A 24334-nucleotide genomic window follows, 5' to 3' on the forward strand; every position below is an offset into this window, starting at 1 on the left:
GAGAGCCCTCCTCCCCCCGCCAGGCTTCAGAAGGCTCCTCCGAAGGCTGGAGATGGGGCGGAGAGCCCTCCTCCCCCCGCCAGGCTTCAGAAGGCTTCTCCGAAGGCTGGAGATGGGGCGGAGAGCCCTCCTCCCCCCACCAGGCTTCAGAAGGCTCCTCCGAAGGCTGGCGGCGGGAGGAGTCTCTCCGCCCCACCAGCAGCCTTCGGAAGGCTGCTCCGAAGGCTGGCGGTGAGAGGAGGGTTTTCCTTCCCACCGCCAACATTCAGAATGCTGTTCTGAATGTTGGCGGCGGGGAGGAAAAACCCTCCTCCCACCGCAAGCCCCAGGAACAGAGGAGAAGCGCTGTGCGCCTTCCCCTCTGATCCCGTACCTGTGCTGAAGGCTTGCGGTGGGGAGAAAAGCCCTTCTCCGCACCGCCAGCCTGGCAAGCAGTCTCCATAGGAACGCATTAATTGATTTTTAATGCATTCCTATGGGAAACCGTGCTTCGCAAGACGAAAAACTCGCAAGAAGAAAAAACTTGCGGAACGAATTAATTTCGTCTTGCGAGGCACCACTGTACTAAGAGGAAGGCACGCTTGGCAAACCCTTACCGTGATCAACTCCCGTCCGGAAACCAATGTCCCCACTGTGGAAGGACGTGTGGATCCAGAATTGGGCTCCACAGTCACTTACGGATTCACTGTTAAAACCGTGTTCATTGAAGACAATCTTACTCGACTACAAGTGATCGCCAAAGAAGAAGAAGATTATAGATCTCAGTGGGTGGAGGCAATCAGGGATGGGTGCCAAATGGCCTTCCAGCCTTTGCATGTGGCCCTTGGAACTCTCCCCAGGCCACGCCCCTCACCAGCCCTGTCTTGCACCCTCCCTGAGTGTCTTTGCCAGGCTGCATTATAGAATCGTAGAATTGTAGATTTCGAATTGACCCTGGGGGGGGGGGCCTTCTAACCCAACCCCCTGCAATGCAGGAATCTCAAATAAAGCGTCCGTGACAGATGGCCATAGAACCTCAACATCCTTCTTAAATTGTGCTGCCCAGAACTGGACACAGTATGGGTCACCAAGGCAGACTGGAGTGGGGCTATTCAATCCCTTGATCTGGGTACTTCTGTTGATGCAGCCTAGATGCTTTGATGCTTTCTTCCCCTGCCCCAAGGTAAGCTTCTTGGGCTCGGGCCAAAGGTGTCAGCAATTGTGTCGGATCGGGACCCTTCTTTGCCTTAAGTGAACTGGTCTGCACCGCAAGCCTCAGGGAAAGTGTTTCATTGTCTTCTTGAACAGAAGGCCTCAGCAGAACTCTCCAGTAGCTCAGAGATGGAAGGGTATCGGCTCTCTTCTAAAAATGGAAGTGGCTTTTTACGATGCAGTTTTGTATCTCTTGCTGACAAAGAAAACCCAGGATAATTTTGTCATAAATGAAGCAGCTATTAAATCCACCCGGTGCTAATAGCCCTTTCCCGATATCGGTGGAGGGGAGCCAAACTATTCTTCTTCCTTTTGTGAAGAATAATACCAGAGAAAGAACCCTAATGGACGGGGAGGTATGTTACACCCCTTGTCAGTTGTGAATGACTGCTAGGAATCCAATTGGGCACTTGATGTGCTTTTAAGCCTAACCCTTTCCCCGTGCTAACAGTTTTAGGTGAGATTGAGGACTTGTGTTAAAGTCATTCTTGCGTTTTTCCCCCCGTGAGCGGATAGAAATGTGTTTGTGCCCTTAATAAATTGTATGCAAAGTCTAATGGGAAGAAATTTAAATGGATCGTTTTTGAAGCAACGGGCTCATTTGGCCTTAAAGAGCATCGCCACAAAGAGAAAAGGGCTTTGGATGCCAGGCATGCATTAGTCACATTGGCGAAATTTCTCCTTAATGGCAGTAAATTAGCATTTTAGACTTACTTTATGCCCATTAACAGCACAGCTGCCGTTCCCATCCAGAAAGCACGATTTTTTAGGTAACTGGTGTTAAGTGGAAATTGTATTAAATTATACACTTCAGAAGAGATGTTCCCAAATCTCCACCCACCCGCCCGGATAAAGAACTACCAAGGAGCGCAACGCGTATCTTAATTCTACTTGTAATGTTAATCATCTGTGCACAGGGATTGCAGCCCATGAAATCTTAGGTACACAGCCTGACTGACCCTCCACTACCTTTAAGGCTGCTTGTCACAATTCTCCACTTCTAGCGCCCAGCTAGGTTTCCCCCCCCCCCTTTTTCTCTCCTCCTTGCAGTTCTATAAGAGAACAGGCCCATCCTGACCCACTCTGATCGAAGTTAGATTTAGTTCTTTATTAGCAAAAACACGATCTCCACAGACTCGTTAGAGAGTCAGGCCTAATGAGCACAGCAGTTTATTCCTTGTGGGTCTTACTCCATGAAAGACTGAAAGCCCCAGCTCCTCGCAGCCATCTGAGTCCCCTCCCCTCCAGGGCTTTCCCCAAGCAATCAGAGACTGCGCCTGTATGCAGACAAGCACTTCTCCACCCTTTTCATGCCTCTTCTGGTTCTGGGAGACAGTGAGGTTGAGACACCCGTGACTCTTCACCAACCAGACTAATCTCTGCCTCTCGGCCTCTCTTCTCCCACTCTCTTGCTTCCTCTTCTGCCTCTGATTCTGGACTTCTCTCTGCCACAGACTCTCCCAGCTCACTTAGCCCTATTTACCCCTTCAGCTTCTGAAACCATCTCTTCCCAGTTCTCTCTCTGCCCACTCATTGTTGTCCCACCATGAGCTCTGAGCCTTCTTCGCTTGGTGGTTCCCCAGCTGCTTCCTCTCTCCATTCTTCTGCATCCAACCGGTGCATGACACACATCTTGAGCCTTTTTTTTTGCACTTAATTTATTCATTATTAATGTTGCAATACATATATGAAATGGGATGCGGGTGGCACTGTGGGTTAAACCACACAGCCTGGGACTTGCTGATCAGAAGGTCGGCGGTTCGAATCCCCGCGATGGGGTGAGCTCCCGTTGCTCGGTTCCTGCTCCTGCCAACCTAGCAGTTCGAAAGCACGTCAAAGTGCAAGTAGATAAATAGGTACCACTCCAGCGGGAAGGTAAATGGCGTTTCAGCAGCTTAGTCATGCTGGCCACATGAACCGGAAGCTGTACACTGGCTCCCTCAGCCAATAAAGCGAGATGAGCGCCGCAACCCCAGAGTCGGCCACGACTGGACCTAACGGTCAGGGGTCCCGTTACCTTACATATATGAAATCTTTACATATTGATACGTATACATTATATTCGTAAATTCACATTTTCACATTTCATTATGTACCAACATTTATCCATTTCTTATTTCTTGCCTTGTGTCTTCCCTCCACCCGTGCATGACTTCCTTGTTGTTATTTTGTAACTTTATTATTGAGATTGTAATTTTGTATCTTCTTAGCTTAGTGAAATCAATAAATTCTTGTTGGAGCATCTTTTGGTCATGTATTCTTCTACACATTTCCATTCCTGTTTGAGATTTTGATTAGATTGCATTCTAATTGTTGCCATCATTTTTGCTAATTCAGTCATTTCAAAAAAATTATTTTGCCAATCTTTCAATGTTGGTACTTCTGATTTCCAATTCTTGAGACTATTTTATTACAAAATACACATTTCCGAACGAATTTCATCCTGTCGTTTGTATGCACATTTTGATAACGTGTTTGGAGACGAGAACTTCATTGCAAAATTTGGAGAACTCCAAATCACAAAAGTGATTTCCTTTCTGGCCTATTGTGCCCAGGGACAGGGAAACATCTGGGTCTGAGGGCGGACACATCAATCTGAGATTGCAACCAACACCATAACCCAGGAGCCTTCGTTTCTTTCTCTTGATGCATCTCCCTTTCTTTCCAGATGCTGAAACTGGACCTTCAGAACATCAAAGAAAGTTTTCTTCCTGTTTCTGAGCTGGCAGATAAAATAGCTCAGCTGGCTGAGCCCACAGAACCACTTCTTCCAGAAAAACTCCAGCCACTTCAAAGGATCTCCTATTTGGAGAAGATGCTACAGATGAAAGAAAATGAGTTTGAGGTACTTCTGAGTGGGTCACTTTGCTGTTAACTCCTACATGTCAACAGGTTCTGGTGCGGGGCGGGGAGGGGAGAGAGAGGAATAATGCTTCTGTGATTTTTTCCCCAAATGTATTTGTTGGGAAATGCCATTGGCCATACAAATTTATATGCCCACACCATTGGCAGGCTTCAGGCTTGCAGGATCTGTGCTGTTTTTTACTAGAAAAAACTAGGTGCAAAATTAATTTCTACCAAAGAACAGTCTGTTTCCTCATTTCTTCCTGTATTCCACCTATCCTGCTTCTCAGTAGCTGGAAGTGAGCAAATGCTCATTTTTCTGTTTCCAGAGATGGCGAAGCAGCCATTGTTAAGCTTATTTTTCCCAAAAGGCCTTGCTGCAACTTCATGGCGCCTCATTTGCATGTCAGCTGCCTCCTCCCAAATTCTGCCTTTAATCTTGCAAGATTTTCTTTCCCCTCCCCTTTAATCATCTTCTAGCCCAATTGAGAGTTCTAGAGAACTCAGAAGCAGGCATGCTATTTTGTGACAGTTTCGCTGGGCAAATAAAGGTAGCATCCTAGTACAGATGTTTTCCTCCGTATTAGGGCAGTTTACAATGTTCAACATAGAGCACCATATAAAAGAAAGAAAGCAAAGTTCAAAATCATAAATAAGGTGATTGGCTGATCGGAATGAAAATTAAACCTCTGCAAACATCAGCATATTAATTTCTCTCCTCAGTTTGACCTTTTACAGCTGAAGCGTTTTGAGACTTGCTTGGAAAACCTGGAGAATCATGTTAAAGGGTTCACGGAAGTGTTGGAAAATCTGAACCAAGGCACTGAAGACTCAGATCTACTCATGGTAAGCCAGAAAAGCTCCCAGCCTGGTACCCACCAGATGTTTGGAACTGCAACTCACTCATCCCTTCTGGGTGGCAGGGGAGGAAAATACAGGGGAACATAATCAGTTCTTCAAGAACAAAGCGGGCCTTTAAAAAAATTCGTTTGAGGCCATTCTGATCTTCCCTAGCTGGTGTCCTTCCTTGCATAGCAATTGGTGGCTCTTGTTCCTTTGGCTTTCCTGGCACCTGGTGTTTTGCACATTGCGCCAAAAAGAACCGCCCAACAAGAAGCATGATAGGCTTTTGCAAACCAGCAGCCTCATCTGTCTTGTCCTTTTTCTCAGAGCCAGATGTTGGTCCTCACAGCTTTATCACCCGAGATGGAGAGTCTGAATGAATTCAGCTTTAGGTTTCCGCTCAGCGACTTCACTGCAAAAAGACTGCAGGATCTGAACTGGCAATGGACTCAGAAGAAAGCGATGGCTCTGGAGAAATGCTGGTAAAAAAACGTTCTTCCTGATGTTTAGTCAGAAACTCCTTCCTTGTAACTTAAAATCCATTTGTTTGGGTCCAAGCCCTTTAGATAATTGATGATGGCCATCATATCTCCCCTTACACTCCTCTTTCCCAGGCTAAAAATACCCAACTCCCTCATCAGGCTTGGCTTTGAGACCCTTGATCATCTTGGTCACCCTCCTCTGCACACCAGCTTGTCAACACTCTTCCTAAATTGTGGTGCCCAGAATTTGACACAATATTCCAGGTGTTGTCTGACCAATGCAGAACAGAGCATGACTATGACTTCCCTCAATCAGGACGCCAGACTTCTGTTGATGCAGCCAAGAATAGCATTAGCCTTTTTTGCTGCTGCATCACACTGCTGATTCGTGTCAAGCTCTGCCAGTCATTGGATCAGGCCCCACCTACTGTAGGGGCTCCCTGTATTCTGCCCCATCAGTCCCAATGGGCACAAGCCACCCTTGCCACCTGGGCCACAATCATGCATGACCGAAAGCGTAACTGGCAGAAGGCGCGGCTGCAGAACTGATTTCGAATTTTGTTTCTCATTGCAGTGAACTGCAGGGCATTCAGTCTGATGAAAAGTTCATTCAGAGATGCCAAAAGTGGGTGCTGTTCCAAGAGAAAATGAAAGAGGTCTTGAGGGAAGATATGGCGGGCAGCCTAGAGGGGCTGCGGAAACAGCAGAGGGAGTATGAGGTAATGTTCCTCACTGTTTCGGCCCCAATCCAGAGCAGAAAGATGGATCTGATTGCTACACCAAGCAAATCATTGGCTGTGGGACTTGAGTTAAATTTTGCCATGATACAGTTTCATTCTCTAGCCAATTAGACTTCCTGAGGTCGCTCTAGGGCAGTGGTTCCCAATTTGCTAATCAGTGAACACCCCCTATTTTCCAAAAGCCAAGCCATGGACCCCCTGCTTTTGAGAAATTAGATAACACTATGGTAGTTACCTGCACAAAGCAGTTTTTTGGAGAAAATGTGGGGTAGCCCCTAATAAGCAAAGGGTTTTAGGTATACTGAAAAAAAGACCATAGCATTTGTGATATTACCACAATTCGCCTATCCCCGGACAGTAGGAAAAACTTGTCTCCATTGCTCCACTACAACTGAATAATAGAAAAGCAATTGTATTCCTAACTTGCAAGATTCCTATATGCAGAAGGCTTTTTATATGAGAGAGTATACTATTCCTTACTTGTAATCTGGGATGGTAAAGGGAAAACGGACCCCTGACCATTAGATACAGTTGTGACCGACTCTGGGGTTGCGGCGCTCATCTCGCTTTATTGGCCGAGGGAGCTGGTGTACAGCTTCCGGGTCATGTGGCCAGCATGACTAAGCCGCTTCTGGCGAACCAGAGCAGCACACGGAAACGCCGTTTACCTTCCCGCCGGAGCGGTACCTATTTATCTACTTGCACGCTTTCAAACTGCTAGGTTGGCAGGAGCAGGGACTGAGCAACGGGAGCTCACCCCGTCGCGGGGATTCGAACCGCCGACCTTCTGATCAGCAAGTCCTAGGCCCTGTGGTTTAACCCACAGTGCCACCCGCGTCCCTAATCTGGGATGGTACATCTTAGCAAATCTTTGCAGCCTGTGCTTCTGCTAATTTGCATCTTCAAGACATAGGTGAAGGCATGGTCAGGGCTTGATAAAGTATTGGTTGAAGTATTGGAGTAGAAAATAGCTGGAATTTTGTAATGTTGGTAATAGTAATAGTAGCAGTGGTAGTAGTAGTAGTAAAAATAATAATAATAATTTTTTATTATTTAGTCCTCCTGTGCCCAAGTTTCATCCCTGCCTTAAAAGGATTATTTAGTTAAATACAGTCTGGCTCAAATATACAGAAGTAAGGGCCACTACCATTGCTCTGCCCTCTTTTTCCTCTGGCCCTGCCCACTCCTGGGATTTGGCCCTTTGGCTGAAAGATGGCCCCACCCCCAAGGTAAACGTGCCACACTTACCTTTGCGGGAAGAAGGAGAGCAAGGCATTTTTCCTTCCTTCTTTCTTCTCAAAACACTTCTCAGCAGCACTTTGTGGGTGTAGATTTCACATCTGCAAAGAGCAAGAGCAGAACTCTTGCAAATAAAGTGCCCAGGCAGATCAGTGCTCTGCAAAGGGCTATACTTGTGCCGTGGTTTTAATCTTTCCCTTTGCATGACGCATAATTAAAACATTTCCTTCGATGTTTACAGACACTGCAAGCGGAGATCTTGGTGAACCAGCAGACTTTTAATTCTATCATGTCAAAGGCTTTGCACGTGCTGGAATCGGGAGAAGCTGAAAACCGGTGAGATATATGGCTTGGTTGTGTGTTTCAAATCGGGGTGCAGTTGTAGGATGTGTGCATTCCAAGGCTTGAACTCGACAACAGTTTTTAAGGGAGGGTTGAAGGTGTCATAATAAATCACCGTGCCTAAAACAGTGAGTCATGGAGCTGAGCAGAGGATTGTCTCACCCTTTATATACCCAGGTGATCACTCCACGCCACAGGTGAGGACCTCCTGCAGGTAGCACGTTATCAAAAGGTCCATTCCAAACAATATGGGAATCTGACCTTTTGTGCTGTGGCATCTAGCCTTTGGCATTCCCTCTGATTACATATTAGACAGGCAACATCTCTGTTGCATTTTTGCGTGTGTATGGAAGACCTTCTAACAAGCCTTTCAAGTTGAAATTGTTCCCAGTCTACATCTGTAGTGCAATTGTTTTTAATTGTTCTATTGTTTGTGTGTTTGCTGCCCTGGACTCCTTTGGGAGAGGAAGGGTGGGATATAAATTGTAGTAGTAGTAGTAATAATAATAATAAGATGCTACATGACTGACAAGTTAATCTCTCACCACTTCAGGACCACGTTTCTCTCCAAACTCACCCTGCTGAAGGAACAGTGGCAAAGCATCGTCCGGGCAGCTCAGCAGAGAAAGGGCGAGATTGACAGTCTCGTAAAGCAATGGCAAAAATTCACAACTTCACTACAAGACATCAAGAAGATCCTCATGCACACAAGTGGATTCATGGCGGCTGTGGAGAGTCAGGAGAAGTATAGTCTACACCAACTCAGGAATCTGAGTCACGACATCAAGGTTAGGCCTCCTCTTCCTACAACCAGCGAAACATAGATAGCGTTGCATTTTTAAAAGATCAAAATTGCTAGTGCTTGGAAAACTTAAAGGGGACTTGGCATCTGTTAAACTAGGGGTGGGCAGAAGATCGCTCAGAATCTAGGTGGTTTGCAGTGTAATGGAAAATTATTTCTGACTCTCAGTTGTCTTAACTATAGCAATAACTGAAAATAATTCACCCTATAAATTAGATTGCTGAAATAGAATGCTTGAGTGGAGACCAAGTGTAGGATCGTTTTTTATATGTGGAAGGACTTAAGAGGTTTGTTTTGGTCCTGATCAGAAACTCCTGGCATCTTGTTCCTTAATTATTGGAGAATGCCTGCCAGGTTAAGTCCATATTTTGCACACCTGGCTCCAGCTGGTGAACCTCAGGGTCCTAAGGAAAAATAAAGTAGATCCCTCAAGCTTTAAGTTTGCTCACCCCTGCGTTAAAAACTGACTTCCTTTTTTTCGTAAAGCAGTGGATCCAGTTATTCTAGCTACCTCTAATATTAATTCATCTCTTTTTCTCCAAAAATCTCTCTTCTCCTTTCTCGGGGAGCATCAACAAAAGTAGAGCAGGAAGATTGTAGATGTTCTACCTGCTCTGCAGTTGTCCTGGCTGTTTCTCCTCTCCTGCCCCTGGTGGGGGTGTATGTAATGTGGAGAATATTTGGAATAGACTGTGGAGACCTCGGTTCAAATCCTGACTCAGCAACAAAGTTCTCAGGGTGACTGGATGTGAGGCCTTGTTTACACACACACACACACACAAACACACACATACAGAGGGGGGGCACACGTTCGGTCTAACCTACCACCAAGAGTTGTGAGGATAAAATGAATGAGAGGGACCCCACAAATTGCCTTGAATTTATTGCTGGTCATACAGGGAGAATTATTATTTTTAAGCATTTGTGTCTTTTCAAATCTAATGCAGTGGTACCTCAGGTTAAGTACTTAATTCCTTCCGGCGGTCCGTTCTTAACCTGAAACTGTTCTTAACCTGAAGCACCACTTTAGCTAATGGGGCCTCCTGCTGCTGCTGTGCCGCCGCTGCACGATTTCTGTTCTCATCCTGAAGCAAAGTTCTTAACCCGAGGTAATATTTCTGGGTTAGCGGAGTCTGTAACCTGAAGCGTATGTAACCTGAGGTACCACTGTATATAAATATTAGGTATTGTTATTGTACAAATCCTGTGGAAACCAGACTGAGAGAACCTTTTAAACAAGAACTCTCCAAACAGTGGTTCTTAAACAGTAGAGAATTATTTCTCTACTAAAACTGTTTGGTATTGTTTTATCGCTTTGTGGCCATGTCTCTGTGTGTTCATATGATTACAGTTTGGGCATGTTTCCCTGTTTTCTTTTTAGAAAAAGGAGATCCTCCTTCAGAGGTGGCAGACTAAGCACTCCTTAACCTTGGCAGCCGGGGAGAAGTTACTTGACGTGGCAAACCCTGAGGCAAGAATTGCCCTCCAGCTCAAGATGACGCATGTGCAAGAGACCTGGAGCAAAACCCAGCTTCAGCTGGAGAAGATCAGAAAGCAGCTTCAGCGCACCCTGCAGGTATTTAGCATAAGAAAAGACCCTGGCAAGAGTACAGAACCCCCATATTCCTATAGTGGAGTTTCCAAGCTGGTGTTGATTCATCTTGAGAACAGGATGAAAGCAACATGTACATTTAGAGACACAGACCCATCACAAATTGCAGAACAAAGCTTGTCCCAAAGGCAGTAAGTGAAGGTAAAGGGACCCCTGACAGTTAAGTCCAGTCGCAAACGACTCTGGGGATGCGGCGCTCATCTCACTCTATAGGCCAAGGGAGCCGGTGTTTGTCCGCAGTCAGTTTTTCCAAGTCATGTGGCCAGCATGATTAAGCCATTTCTGGCGAAACCAGAGCAGCGCACAGAAACGCCGCTTACCTTCCCTCTGCAGTGGTACCTATTTATCTACTTGCACTTTGACGTGCTTTCGAACTGCTAGGTGGGCAGGAGCTGGGACCGAGCAACAGGAGCTCACCCCATCACGGGGATTCAAACCGCTGACCTTCTGATTGGCAAGCCCAAGGCACACTAATTAAGGAATTAGATGGAGGGGGTTGCTATGGCATTGACACCACAGAGGAATGCCTACCTTTAAAAAACAAAAACTAGACTGTGTGGCAGGGGAGTAAAAGAGTTCAGGACACGGGCGTAGCTGGGGGGGGGGGGGAATCAAGTAAAACAATAAAAATAACTGAGGTTCTGCACCCCCCCAACATGAAGCCTGCTCCCCTAACATACCGTATTTTTCGCCCTATAGGACGCACTTTTTCCCCTCCAAAAATGAAGGGGAAATGTGTGTGCGTCCTATGGGGTGAATGCAGGCTTTCACTGAAGCCTGGAGAGCGAGAGGGGTCGGTGGGCACTGACCCCTCTCGTCCTCCAGGCTTCAGGAAGCTATCCGCAAGTCTTGCAAGCCCGGTGAGAGATCCCACGGGCTTGCAAGGCTTGTGGGCAGCACCCTGCAGCCCAAAAGCTCGGGGGACAGCGGTGAGGTGCAGCGCCGCCACCCCGCTATTCCCTGACCCGAGCTGGAGGCTGGCGGGGGAAGAAGCAAGCTTGCTTCTCCCCCCCCCCCCCTGTCAGCCCCACAAGCTCGGGGGATAGCGGGGAGGCGGAGCGCCGCCACCCCTTTATTCCCTGAGCTTGTGGGGCTGGCAGGGGGGGGGGGAGAAGCAAGCTTGCTTCTCCCCATCGCCAGCCCCACAAACTCGGGAGACAGCGGGGCAAGCCGCTGCCCCACGGAGGCTAGAGAGGCTGTCCCTGAAGGCAGAAGAGGGAGACGGAGCGCTCCATCTCCCTCTTCTAGCTTGGGGATGGCTGCGCAAACCTGGGGGGGGGCTAATTTTTTCCCCCTTGATTTCCCCCCTTCTCCAAAATTAGGTGCGTCCTATGGGCCGGTGCGTCCTATAGGGCGAAAAATACGGTAAATCCTGGCCCATGGTTCAGGATCTGAATCCACTCCTATTTTGCTGGCTCCTGAGATATTACAAAGGCCTGAGTGTTTGCAAGTGTTTGCAAATGGTCCCCAAATCCTGAATTCTTCTGAATTTTCTTGCACTAGACCTGGCTTGGCTGAGTCAGGCAATGATGCTTTCTGAGTGTCAGTTTCTACCTCTGCACACCAAGTTGCCCTGTCTAGTAAAGAGGACAACAAAATAGCTCAGGGCTTAGGTGTTACTAGCTTCATCCATCCTTTTAAGCAATGTCTACTGGCGTCCATTAGCTCCCTTCATGTCTTGCTTTTTCCCTCTTCGACATTACAGACGTGGGAGAGCTGCAAAAGCCAAGCTGAAAACTTGGGCAACAGGCTGCAGGAGCTGAAAGCAAGAGTAAAAGACCCTCTTCCAGTCCAGCATGCTGAGCTTCAGGCCACCAAGGAACATGCCAAGGTAAAGAAAACCCTGAATTGTCAATTACCGTATTTTTTGCTCCATAAAACACACTTTTTTTCCTCCTAAAAAGTAAGGGGAAATGTCTGTGCATCTTATGGAGTGGATTTGTGGTCCCTGGAGCTGAATTGCCCAGGGGCAAAAAGCCGATTGTCCTTTTTTTTTTTTTAGAAAGAGGGAAGGGGGTGTTGAAACAAAGTCGCTGATCAGCTGATCAGCAAGCGATCGGAGGGAGATAAGGGATGCTAGCGATAAAGGAGGCTGCCTGGGAGGGGGAGGCAAAAGGACATGGATCCTCAGGATTTTTGCATTAGGTCACCCCAAATTCACCATCAGATCACATAGCATGTCCATGGCTACAGCCAGTACCAAAAAAATCACGCATCCACTGTTTTGTGGGGCCGCAATGGCGCAAAAACGTGGTTACAAAGCACTGATCCACAAGGTTTCTCAGGATTTTTGCACTGGGCTACCCCAAACTCACTGTCAAATCATATATCATGTCTGTGGCCATAGCATGAACCACAAAAATCATAGTTCCAGTTACAGATAGGTAGCCGTGTTGGTCTGCCATAGTCAAAACAAAAAAATTCCTTCCAGTAGCACCTTAAAGACCAACTACGTTAGTTCTTGGTATGAGCTTTCGTGTGCATGCACACTTCTTCAGATACCACTGAAGAATCTGAAGAAGTGTGCATGCACACGAAAGCTCATACCAAGAACTAACTTAGTTGGTCTTTAAGGTGCTACTGGAAGGAATTTTTTTGTTTTCACAAAAATCATACATCCACTGTTTCGTTCAGAATATATTTTTTTTCTTGTTTTCCTCCTCTAAAAACCAGGTGTGTCTTATGGTCAGGTGCGTCTCATGGAGCGAAAAATATGGCACTTCCCTAGTTTAGCTTTTAAAACCAAACGCTTGTTTCTCTTTTGCATTTACAACCCAACTTTTTCTCCATTGAGCTCAAGGTGTCGTACATGATTCTCCCTCTCTCATCCTCAATGAATTCCCACAACAACCCTGTCAGGTAGGTTAGGGCTGTGAGAGGCAATGGCTGACCCAAGGTCACCTGGTGAACTACATGGCCGAGTACAGATTTGAACCCTGGTCTCCCAGCCTTACTGCCCAGTGGAGCGGAAGCCTCAAGTGCTTCTGCGAAATGGGCTTCCTCTTGCCTGGCTATTGACGTCCTAATTTCTACAAGAGCCTTTATCTTCTCATTTGTTTTCGTCCCAGTAAATTTATGCAAGTTGAATGATGAGAGGCAGGTTTCCCTAACCTGGCGCCCTCCAGATGTTTTCAGCTACAGCTCCCAAATTGTAGCTCCATAACATCAGGAGAGAACCAGGTTAAGGAATGCGGATTCAAAGAATATCCACACTCCCAACTCCTGATGCTCTGATATAGCATTGGAAAGCAGGTTGAGGCACCATGCTGAGCTAGTGTAGAGCTAATGTTCTTGGAATTAAGATTGCAAGCTAAAGTACTGCTTTGAGAGTGGCAGGTAAACTGATATAAGTCTTTGAAAAAAAAAGATATAATTCTGTTTGGACACAAGTTCCTTTAAAAAGTTGGTTGAATGGGTTTTCAGCATGGCGGATCCGGAATGGGAAAGATCAGCCTGTGGAGAAGGGTTTATACCTGTGGAGCTACAACCTCACCTTCTCCCTCCAGTATCTGGAGCAGTTCTGTAGCTCCCTTTTGCCCCTTAGCATCCACACAGTTCTGTTGTTTGTAAGATGATGATGATAATTATTTATATCCCGCCCTCCCCAGCCGAAGCCGAGTCAGAGCGGCTAACAACAGTAAAAGTAATACAGCGTTCTAAAACCAATTCATTCTAAAATCAATTCAGTTTACATAAAATCACAGTCAATTAATTGAAATACATTCTAAAATCAATTCAGAATCAAATTAACCATTGGGCTAGAGTTCTATGAGGATTGCAGAAGGAGACAGGGGGTCAGACTGTGCCTTTTCCAAAGGCCTGGTGGAACAGCTCTGTCTTACAGGCCCTGCAAAAAGATGTCAAGTCCCGCAGGGCCCTAGTCTCTTGTGACAAAGTGTTCGACCAGATCGGGACCACGGCTGAAAAAGCCCTGGCTCTGGTTGAGGCCAGCCTAACCTCCCTGTGGCCCAATCTCCAAGATGTTTTTATTTGAAGACCGTAAGGTCCTCCGTGGGACATACCAGGAGAGGCGGTCTCATAGGTACGAGAGTCCTAGGCCATAAAGGTTTAAAGGTTAAAACCAGCACCTGAAACCTGATCCTTTACTCCACCGGGAGCCAGTGCAGCTGGTATAGCACCGGGTGAATGTGATCCTGTGGTGAGGAGTCTCGCCGCAGCATTCTGCACCTGCTGGAGTTTCTGGGTCAGTCTCAAGGGCAGCCCCACGTAGAGATAAAATAAAAAGATGGACAAAGACAAAAAGAATAACTGTAGTCTGGGGTACAGGGCAGATTGTTTGCAAGTGTTTGGGGAAAATGGGTTCAAAAAGACTATAAGGGCCTTGATTTGCAAATGAAACCTGTGCAGATTTGCAGTCTGAGGCTGCTGCCTTGCATTCACTTTCCTAGGACATCTTGAAGTCTGTGCCGAGTTGCTTTCACCTAAACTCTGAGAGGCTTTTGCCCAGGGGTCAGCAAACTTTTTCAGCAGGGGGCCGGTCCACTGTCCCTCAGACCTTGTGGGGGGCCGGACTATATTTTGAAAAGAAAAAAAAGAAGAATGAATTCCTATGTCCCACAAATAACCCAGAGATGCATTTTAAATACAGTGGTACCTCGGGTTATATACGCTTCAGGTTGCATACGCTTCAGGTTACAGACTCTTCTAACCCAGAAATAATACTTTGGGTTAATAACTTTGCTTCAGGATAAGAACAGAAATCGTGCAGCAGCGGGAGGCCCCATTAGCTAAAGTGGTGCTTCAGGTTAAGAACAGACCTCCAGAACTGATTAAGTTCTTAACCTGAGGTACCACTGTAAAAGCACACATTCTACTCATGTAAAAACACCAGGCAGACCCCACAAATAACCCAGAAATGTATTTTAAGTAAAAGGACACATTCTACTCATGTAAAAACACACTGATTCCCGGATGGTCCATGGGCCGGATTTAGAAAGTGATTGGGCTGGATCCGGCCCCTGGGCCTTAGTTTGCCTACCCATGTCCTAGTCCAGCACTCTTAAATGTTACACCCCCCTGGCTCTGATCGAAGTTGTTGAGGCGGCACAAAAACAACACAAAAACACTCTCCTTCAAAGCATGTTTCCTTCTCCCCACCCCCACCCTTAAGGTGGAGGGGGAGGAAATCCTATACACAGGAAGAAGCAGAATGGGGGGGGGTGTCTTGCTTCTGAGTAGACATGCATGGGTTTGTTCTACAGTGTTACCTCGGGTTATAGACGCTTCAGGTTACAGACGCTTCAGGTTACAGACTCCGCTAACCCAGAAATAGTACCTCGGGTTAAAAACATGCTTCAGGATGAGAACAGAAATCATGCAGCAGCGGCAGTGGGAGGCCCCATTAGCTAAAGTGGTGCTTCAGGTTAAGAACAGTTTCAGGTTAAGAATGGCCCTCCGGAACGAATTAAGTGCTTAACCCGAGGTACCACTGTACTAGTTTCAAGCAGCAATTGCATGAATAGCATGAACAGGACCCCACCACAGATTCTCTCTCTTTTTAATTTAATTTTATTGAATCTCCTAAACATCTCAAGGATGTGGGATGGAATTACTGCCCCTTTCTGAAAGTTACAACTGCCGCGTTTGCAAGGATAAAGCAGCTTGGCCCAGTGCAGTTCCACGCCCCCCCCTTCCCATCTAGTCACAGCCTGCTCCTATATGCAGATTCCTCCACCTCCCCCCCCCCCATTTCCCTTCCCCCTCCTACAGGCCAATCATAGGATTAACCAAAAGGTTTGGAGGAAAATACGCACACACACATCTCTCCCAGAGCTTCCTCTGAAAGGGTCTGTTGTTGTGTGTCTTCCCCCCCCCCCCCGCCTTTGGTGTTTCAATGAAGGAGTTGGAGAAGTCGCTGGCCAACTGGAACCAAAACGCAAACAAACTTGGCAGCATGAAGGGCCTGGCGCACTACATCCATGCGGAAGATGTGATGGTGTTGAAAGAGCAAGTCGAGCATTTGCACAGACAGTGGGAAGAGCTCTGCCTAAGAGTAAGTGGCTTAACAGGGGCAGGCGGTTGTTTCTTGGCTGGGCTTTCTGAAGGCAATTCTGGGGTGCCAGGAGGGAACTGTGTAAGCCTTCCAGTTTTGCACAAAGAAGCACGAGAGATTTTGCTTGAGGGGTCTTAAAAGGGGTCTGGTTTTTGTGGGGGGGCTGTGGGTAGTGTTTTTCTTTCTCTTCCTGAAGATGGAGTTTTATTGTGGCGAAAGTGTGCGAAAGAACTGCTCCCTCCTGTGTTATTTTCCCCCCCTCCACAAAGAAATTCTGAAAACTTTTAAAACTATTTTAGAATGCAGCAATACAAGGAGAAGCAAATTGAACTCTAGGGATGTTTTTTGTTCAAAGCTTAAATACATAATGCAAGTGGTGAAAAGGTATTACAGTGCTCAGAGCACCTGGTATTTTCATAGTTCTCAGGTAGCAGGCAATCTCTCTCTCTTAAAGCTTAACTTTTTGAAATTTAAGTTCAGAGAGAGATTTCATCTGTGAATGCACTGCAAGCAGATGTTGAAAACCTATTCATGTTATTTCCCCCGCCCCCACCCCACCCCCACCCCCGCCCCAAGTCGTATTCATGCAGTTCTAAAGCCATATGCAGCTTTGAACTGCATTGCATTTTCTCCGCTGCTGTTGCAATGCCTGCTTGCAACCACTCAGAGAGAGCACTAAGGGAGTTTTCCACTCCATTGGATGGGACTCAGACTTGCTTTACATTCCTTTATGTTTTGGCCACACAATGAGTAAAGGTAAAGGGACCCCTGACCATTAGGTCCAGTTGTGACTGACTCTGGGGTTGCGGCGCTCATCTCGCTTTATTGGCGGAGGGAGCCGGCGTACAGCTTCCGGGTCATGTGGCCAGCATGACTAAGCCGCTTCTGGCAAACCAGAGCAGCGCACGGAAATGCCGTTTACCTTCCCTCTGGAGCGGTACCTATTTATCTACTTGCACTTTGATGTGCTTTCGAACTACTAGGTTAGCAGGAGCAGGGACCGAGCAATGGAAGCTCACCCCGTCATGGTGATTCGAACCGCCAACCTTCTGATCAGCAAGTCCTAGGCTCTGTGGTTTAACCCACAACGCCACCCGCATCCCTACACAGCGAGTAGGTCACCATTATTCCCATTATACAAATTGGGGACTCAGGCAAGAGACATAATGATTTGCCCAAGGGGGAACAATCAGGCCAAGGCAGAAACTAGAACGCGGTCTTCCTCTCATGGCTCAAAGGTATTGCGACTGGCCGTGTGTCCTGATTCCTTGAAGCATATACACTTCATTGGACAAAAGTCCCGAACAATCCTGGCAACTGAGGTGAAAATATTTAGTTGGTTAAACGTTTGAGGTGCAAAATCCAGCAATTAGCATGCCCCACTTGCTTTCTGAGAGATCTAAGCCTAAGCCGGAGTCTCCAACAGAAGCATATTGTATTGAAAACAATTCGCGGAAAAGGCTGCAGCCTCTGTAAGTATTTAAAAGCTAGGCAGTGCAGCTGTCCTGGAGAACCATGGAATTAACCAGCCAGATGCTCCTGCTGGAAGAGAGAGGAAAACAAACGGAGCAGACACAGTCGGGGAGGGGGGTACCAGGAGGTCAGGGGTTTAGCACAGGCAGGGCTAAAGTCACTGTCGCATTACAGAGGAAGACATAGGAGCAGCAAACAGTCCACTTAATAAGCAGCTCAGAGGATGGAAATGCAGGTTACCTGCAACACACACCTGCTGCTGAAAATGGCAGCTGTGTGTCTGCTTTAACTTGGCATCATTTAACATTACTTATCCTATGTTTGTGTTGTGAAAGGGTTTCTGCAGTGTTCAAAAATATTACATTAAAGCAAATCAAAATATACGGGGGAGAGGACTGCACGTTGTAAGCACAGTAAACAAAGATGGGGAAAGTCATTGAGCAGAGATGTTTTTAATTTCCAACAGGTAAACATTACTGAGGGTACCTATCATGGTAATGTAGGAAGCTGGGTTTTAGTGAGTCAGACCACAAGTTCATTTAGCTCAGTTCTGTCCAAACTGACGGGCAATGGCTCTCCAGGGTTTCAGAAGGGTTTTCTCCACAAACTCTGCCTAGAGATGCTGGGGGTGAAATCTGGGGTCTTCCTCATCTTGAAGAAAGACAATTGTGATAGCTCAGTTGGTTAGAGCATGGTGCTGATAACACCAAAGTTTGCAGGTTCGAACCCCATATGGGACTGCTGCATATTGCTGCCTTACAGGAGGGTTGGAATAGATATACAGTGGTACCTCAGGTTACATATGCTTCAGGTTACATACGCTTCAGGTTACAGACTCCGCTAACCCAGAAATAGTGCTTCAGGTTAAGAACTTTGCTTCAGGATGAGAACAGAAATCTTGCTCCGGCGGCGCGGCAGCAGCAGCAGGAGGCCCCATTAGCTAAAGTGGTGCTTCAGGTTAAGAACAGTTTCAGGTTAAATACAGACCTCCGGAACGAATTAAGTACTTAACCTGAGGTACCACTGTACACAAGTGCCCCTTCCAGCTTTACGATTCTATGATTCTGTAATATGTCAGAATAAGAAGCAGGGTAGTGGATATTGTATGTTTCCCAACACTTACTCTATATCACCCCCTGACTGGGGATGGGAGTGGGGGAACACACAATGGTTTATTGAAAAAAGCTAGGATTTATTAATCATGTTTGACGTTGGCTATGTCAATAAACCATAGTTGGTCCTAACCACAGTTTGCCAATTTCAAGTGCAAAAAGAAACTGTGGTTGGTTGATAATGGAAATGAAAGTTGCCAATATCCTCCTTGCAGTTTCGTCAGAGAAGGAGAAAAGAAGGGAAAGCAACTGAGCCTGAGGTTCATGCAGACCAGGTCACAGGCATCAGGGGGGAAGCTTAGCTTGTGCTAATCATGATTTTAAACTCAAACCAAGGTTTGAGCTTCCAGGTGGATGGCAAACTATGCCAGAGGGAGAATGCAAAGCTCATGCACATTATTTTAAACTGTGTTTCAGCATTTCAGCTGATATCGTGTGCATGGGACATTTAATATTTTGTGTGCTCAAGTTTCATATTTTGCTAATAAGGTGCCCCATTTTGGCAAATAAAAGGACTGGTGTCTCTGTGTGAGGAAATCTGGTGTTTTCTGGACCACCTTTACATCCCATTGTTGTCAACGATCTGGGTTGCCTTTTATTCATGGGGAAGATAAAATTTTCCTGCAAAGTGGAGGAATCGATTGCTTGAGAATTCTACCTTTTCCAGCCAAGCCTGTTGACATCCTTTATTGTGGGAAAGAAACAGATGTGTATATTCAGTCTTGAGTTTTGGCTGCCTCCCGAGATATAACAAAGACAGCTGCCGTGTGTATCCTCTTCCATAGGTTTCTTTGCGCAAGCAAGAGATTGAGGACCGACTCAATGCCTGGATTGTGTTCAACGAAAAGAATAAAGAGCTCTGCGCTTGGCTGGTGCAGATGGAAAGCAAGGTGCTCCAGTCAGCCGATGTCAGCATTGAAGATATGATAGACAAGTTGGAGAAGGTAGGCAGGCTTTTTGCAAACTCCCAGCAACTTTTTGCAAAGTCCAGCAAGTCCTTTAGATAAAAGGAGGGCAGGCTTATCGTGTTTTATGCTTAACTGGGTGTTCTCGGGGTGGGGGGAACACTCCCAAGATTCCACAGTTCCCAAGGGGTGGGGGGAACACTCTCAAGATGATCCACAGTTGTGGGCTTCAAACATGCTGATTTGAGCCGTCTGCTTTTTCCATAATGTGCTGTTCTCTAGTCTTCTGTGATTACCATATTTTTTGCTCTATAAGACGCACCAGACCACAAGACGCACCTAGTTTTTGGAGGAGGAAAGCAAGAAAAAAAATATTCTGAATCTCAGAAGCCAGAACAGCAAGAGGGATCGCTGCGCAGTGAAAGCAGCAATCCCTCTTGCTGTTCTGGCTTCTGGGATAGCTGCGCAGCCTGCATTCGCTCCATAAGACGCACACACATTTCCCCTTACTTTTTAGGAGGGAAAAAGTGAGTCTTATAGAGCAAGAAATACGGTAATTGCCTCCAGGCAATTCTAGGGAAGTTCTAGAAAGCCTGGTGGGCGTGGATCCCATAGTTTATCTTTGCACAGTGCAAACATCCCTATCAAGTCCATCTTCCTTTTCCTAACATTGGCCCACACTCCAGTGGCTTTTGTCCCAAAGTGAATGGTGTTATGCTCACCTGATGTCTAGTTGATCATGTCCCTGATGCATACTAGGAGGCAAAGAGTGAGGCTGGCATACGAACACATTGGAAGGGCCAATCCTGCCCCCCTGCCTATGCTTTTGCATTGCATCAACCTCTCTGCCACCTCTCTCTCAGTATCCAGCAGCCACCCAACAAAAGTCAGGTGAGTGGTGGTGCCCCACCACACTGCCCATTACTGTTTTGTTCCATGGAGAGATCTCCCTTTTTGTGTGTAATAACATTTGCAATTGTTTTTGTTATTATTTGTTAGGACTGCATGGAGGAAATCAGCCTGTTTAGCGAAAACAATCTAGTTCATCTGAAGCAAATGGGTGAGCAGCTGATCAAGGCCAGCAACGAGAGCAAAGCCGCTGAAATAGATGAGAAACTCAACAAGATTAACGATCGCTGGAAGCATCTCTTTGATGTGATTGGAGGACGGTAAGTTCTCTTTGTGAGTTCGGTTGGGATTGGAAGCAGAATGCGGTGGTGATTTTCACAAAGGACTCGTGCAGAGACAGCAACAAAGTTCTCAGGACTACATTTGTTAGATGTTTAGATAAAATGTAGATAAAATGTGAAGTGTGGATGCAGCAAATGCATGCATTGCATATAGGTGCCCTCATCAGAGAGGTGTGATTGGTCTCTGGACAGCAGCTCTCTGTTAAGCATATAGTCCACTGTGAACTTAGGAATATAGGACGCTGCCTTTTACCAAGTGAAACTCTTTGCCAATCTCATTCCTATTGTCTGCAGTGATTGGCAGTTGCTCTGCAGGGTTTCAGGGGATGGTCATTCCCAGACGTACCTGAAGCTGGATTTGCCTCTGCATCATGGGTAGACTAGTCGTCAGTTTCTGAGGCAGGATTCAGGTACAGTGGTGCCCCGCAAGACGAATGCCTCGCAAGACGGAAAACTCGCTAGAAGAAAAAGTTTTCCGTTTTGGAGGTGCTTCGCAAAACGAATTTCCTATGGGCTTGCTTCGCAAGACGAAAATGTCTTGCGAGTTCCTGCGGGTTTTTTTTCCTCCTCCCCCTTTTCTAAGCCGCTTATCCGCTAAGCTGATAAGCCGCTAAAAGCTGCTAAAAGCGCTAATCCGCTAATCCGCTAATGGGCTTGCTTCGCAAGACGAAAAAACCGCTAGACGAAGAGACTCGCAGAACGGATTCTTTTCATCTTGCGAGGCACCACTGTATTTGGATTTGGAGCAGAAGCCCTGAAATCTGTAGATTAAAGCGGAGTGAGATGGGTTTGCCTTTGTCATCATTTCATGCAGAGAGGTTCTTCTATTTGCACTTGACTTTCCACAAGCTTTATTTTTTGTGGTATTCTTTTCATGGCTCAGTAGTTTCCCTGCCGAAGCCTATCTCTTCTTCTTCATTTGAATGTGATTCACATGCTTTAACACAATTCCCAATGTGTTACGAGAAGTCGACTGCTAGCAGTTGTGCAAGAGTTCATGAATACGTTTCCTCCTTCCATTCGTGGTACTTCAGATCCAAGTGCAGTCCTATGTATGCTTATTCAGGAGCAGTGGCATAGCGTGGGTTATCAGCACCCGGGGCAAGGCAAGTAATTTGCGCCCCCTAACCCATGGATTTGCGCCCCCTAACCCGTGGATTTCCCTAACCCCCAGATGTTGCGCCCGGTGCAGTCGGCCCCCCCTGCACCCCCACGCTACGCCACTGTTCAGGAGAAAGCCCCATTGGGTTCAGGATTCCAGCCTAAGCTATTCTTGGTTATAGTAAATGTCCAAAATACTATGAATCTTGGCATGTGTATTTACTGACAAACTGCATGAATATATATTATCTCTTTCTCCACCTTTTGGAGGTACACAAGTGAATACTCAACATTTAGGTGATCATGCATATCCACAGTTATGCGTATGTCCGAGTTTTTGGAAGTTCGACAGATTTGGGATTGTTGGAACTCACATGTCAACACTGACCTGCTTGTCAGATTTCAGACAATTTTATATTAGCAGGATTGTCTACTAATGCCAGCTGATTGGCTGGGTTCTGTGTGTTTTTCCATAAGGAAATGTTATAGCTAACCAAACTAAATTATATCATTTAGGCATAATGATATGGCACAATGATAGGAGCAGACGTATTGTGGATGCATTTCGGTGGCAGCAAAACCAGTTCAAAAACTGTTTTCAAAACATCGCTGTAGTAAACAACTTGCTTCACCTTAAACCAATAAGCGGGCTGAGACAGATGGGCAAATTAGGTGAGCTCTCCATTTAGCCCTTTGACATGCTTCTCATAGTTCATGGAGACAAGCTGGGCTTTGCCATATGGCACCAGTTGCAAGGGGCCTTTTCGCGCATCCATTGTGCCTCTAGTCGCTTGGCTTGTGCCGCTCTCGGAGGCTTTGTCTGTTCATGCAAGCAGCTGGAGTAGGCTGTGCGTCTAACCAGGAAGAGCTCTGGGAACTCAGTGCATCTGGGGAACAAAACAGCAGCAGCAGCAACAACAGAATAACATGCAGACATCTGCTCACATTTAATTGTGATAAATGCAAATGAATTTCTGGGGTGCTTCTGAAAGGCTGCTTCACACAGCAATGTTTGGGATTCTTCCGCGGGTTGTGGGGGAAGGGCTGTCTGGGGACGGCATACCAGATTAAAAGGGACTATAACCAACTGTTCCAGCCTCCTTTGGATTTGCATTAATTTCTTGAGCCTTGCCTGCATGCTATAATTCTGCCCTCTTGCATTACGCAGCACGTTAGCACTGAACCAGGAAGGCAGGAACTAGATCTAATGCCCGATCTTTGCAATGCCTTTAGCAAAGTGTGATACCACTTTAAACAGCAATGGCTCCTCCCCCTAAGGAACCCTGGGAAGTGTAGTTTGTTAAAGGCACAGAGAGCTGTTTGGAGATACTTATTCCCCTCGTGGATTTACAATTCCCAAAGGTTTCACGGGAAGGGTTGATGGTTAAACTACTCTGGGAATTCTGGCTTGGCATCCATGACAAATGAGCATCCAACCTCTGCTAAAAACCTCCAAGGAAGGAGGCTGGTATTCACAAGTGGGAAGAGTGCTGTGGTGCTCATGTCCTGCTTTTGAGCATCCCATGGGCATCTGGTTGGCCAAAGCGAGAACAGATACTGGACCAGATGGTCTGACCCAAAGGGGCTGTTCCCCAAAGGTAAAGGGACCCCTGACCATTAGGTCCAGTCATGGCCGACTCTGGGGTTGCGGCGCTCATCTCGCTTTATTGGCCGAGGGAGCCGGCGTACAGCTTCCAGGTCATGTGGCCAGCATGACTAAGCCGCTTCTGGCAAACCAGAGCAGCGCACGGAAATGCTGTTTACCTTCCCGCAGGAGCGGTACCTATTTATCTACTTGCACTCTGACATGCTTTCGAACTGCTAGGTTGGCAGGAGCAGGGACCGAGCAACAGGAGCTCGCTCTGTGGTGGGGATTCAAACCACCGACTTTCTGATAGGCAAGTCCTAGGCTCTGTGGTTTAACCCACAGCGCCACCCGCATCGCTTAAAGGGACCCTGACCATTAGGTCTAGTCGTGGCAGACTCTGGGGTGTTCTCCAAAAGACAGACACAAAACGAGACATGGAAGTTACGATGAGAGGGACAGCTTTAACAGAATGCTGCAGCACCTTTGCATTTTAGGGCCGTCTCTGTGTTAGGTTTTCTGTAGTAGTTCACCTGAACTGGAACAATAGTGACCTAGACAAAATCTGTGCCAAAACAGGTGGTGCCTGATTCAACAGGTGGTGTCTGGGGCAAGGGGGAGTGGGGGGGGGAGCTTTGTCTTGGCATGCTAAGCTTGTAAATAGCCACACACTTGGCTGTCTGTAGCAACTGCACACAGCATGGCCCAACAGCAGTTTGGTCAGAAGATTGTTGTTCTTAAGTGGGAGAAGGTTACTTAAACGATATGCAGCAAGGATTTTTAGAACTTCCTTTGAATTCTACTCTGTGGATGGACAAAAGGGGTAGATAACTGAACTATTGTTCTTGCAGTATCCTATG

The 24334-nt window shown here is 46.7% G+C and overlaps 1 protein-coding gene across 7 annotated transcripts in view; it reads left to right on the top strand.

The window, feature by feature from the left end:
* Window positions 1–24334, top strand: part of SYNE2 (spectrin repeat containing nuclear envelope protein 2) — a 240313-nt gene that overhangs the window by 186154 nt on the left and 29825 nt on the right. For all 7 annotated transcript variants that reach the window (XM_081908040.1, XM_081908043.1, XM_081908039.1 and 4 more), the window contains exons 86-96: window positions 3860–4036; window positions 4759–4881; window positions 5206–5360; window positions 5935–6079; window positions 7581–7675; window positions 8235–8469; window positions 9865–10059; window positions 11801–11926; window positions 15956–16108; window positions 19479–19637; window positions 20598–20767. In XM_081908040.1, coding sequence (XP_081764166.1) covers window positions 3860–4036; window positions 4759–4881; window positions 5206–5360; window positions 5935–6079; window positions 7581–7675; window positions 8235–8469; window positions 9865–10059; window positions 11801–11926; window positions 15956–16108; window positions 19479–19637; window positions 20598–20767 — 1733 coding nt within the window. The remainder of the gene's footprint in view (window positions 1–3859; window positions 4037–4758; window positions 4882–5205; window positions 5361–5934; window positions 6080–7580; window positions 7676–8234; window positions 8470–9864; window positions 10060–11800; window positions 11927–15955; window positions 16109–19478; window positions 19638–20597; window positions 20768–24334) is intronic.

Source organism: Podarcis melisellensis, assembly GCF_964234715.1.
Source record: "Podarcis melisellensis genome assembly, chromosome: 1".
NCBI lineage: Eukaryota > Metazoa > Chordata > Lepidosauria > Squamata > Lacertidae > Podarcis > Podarcis melisellensis.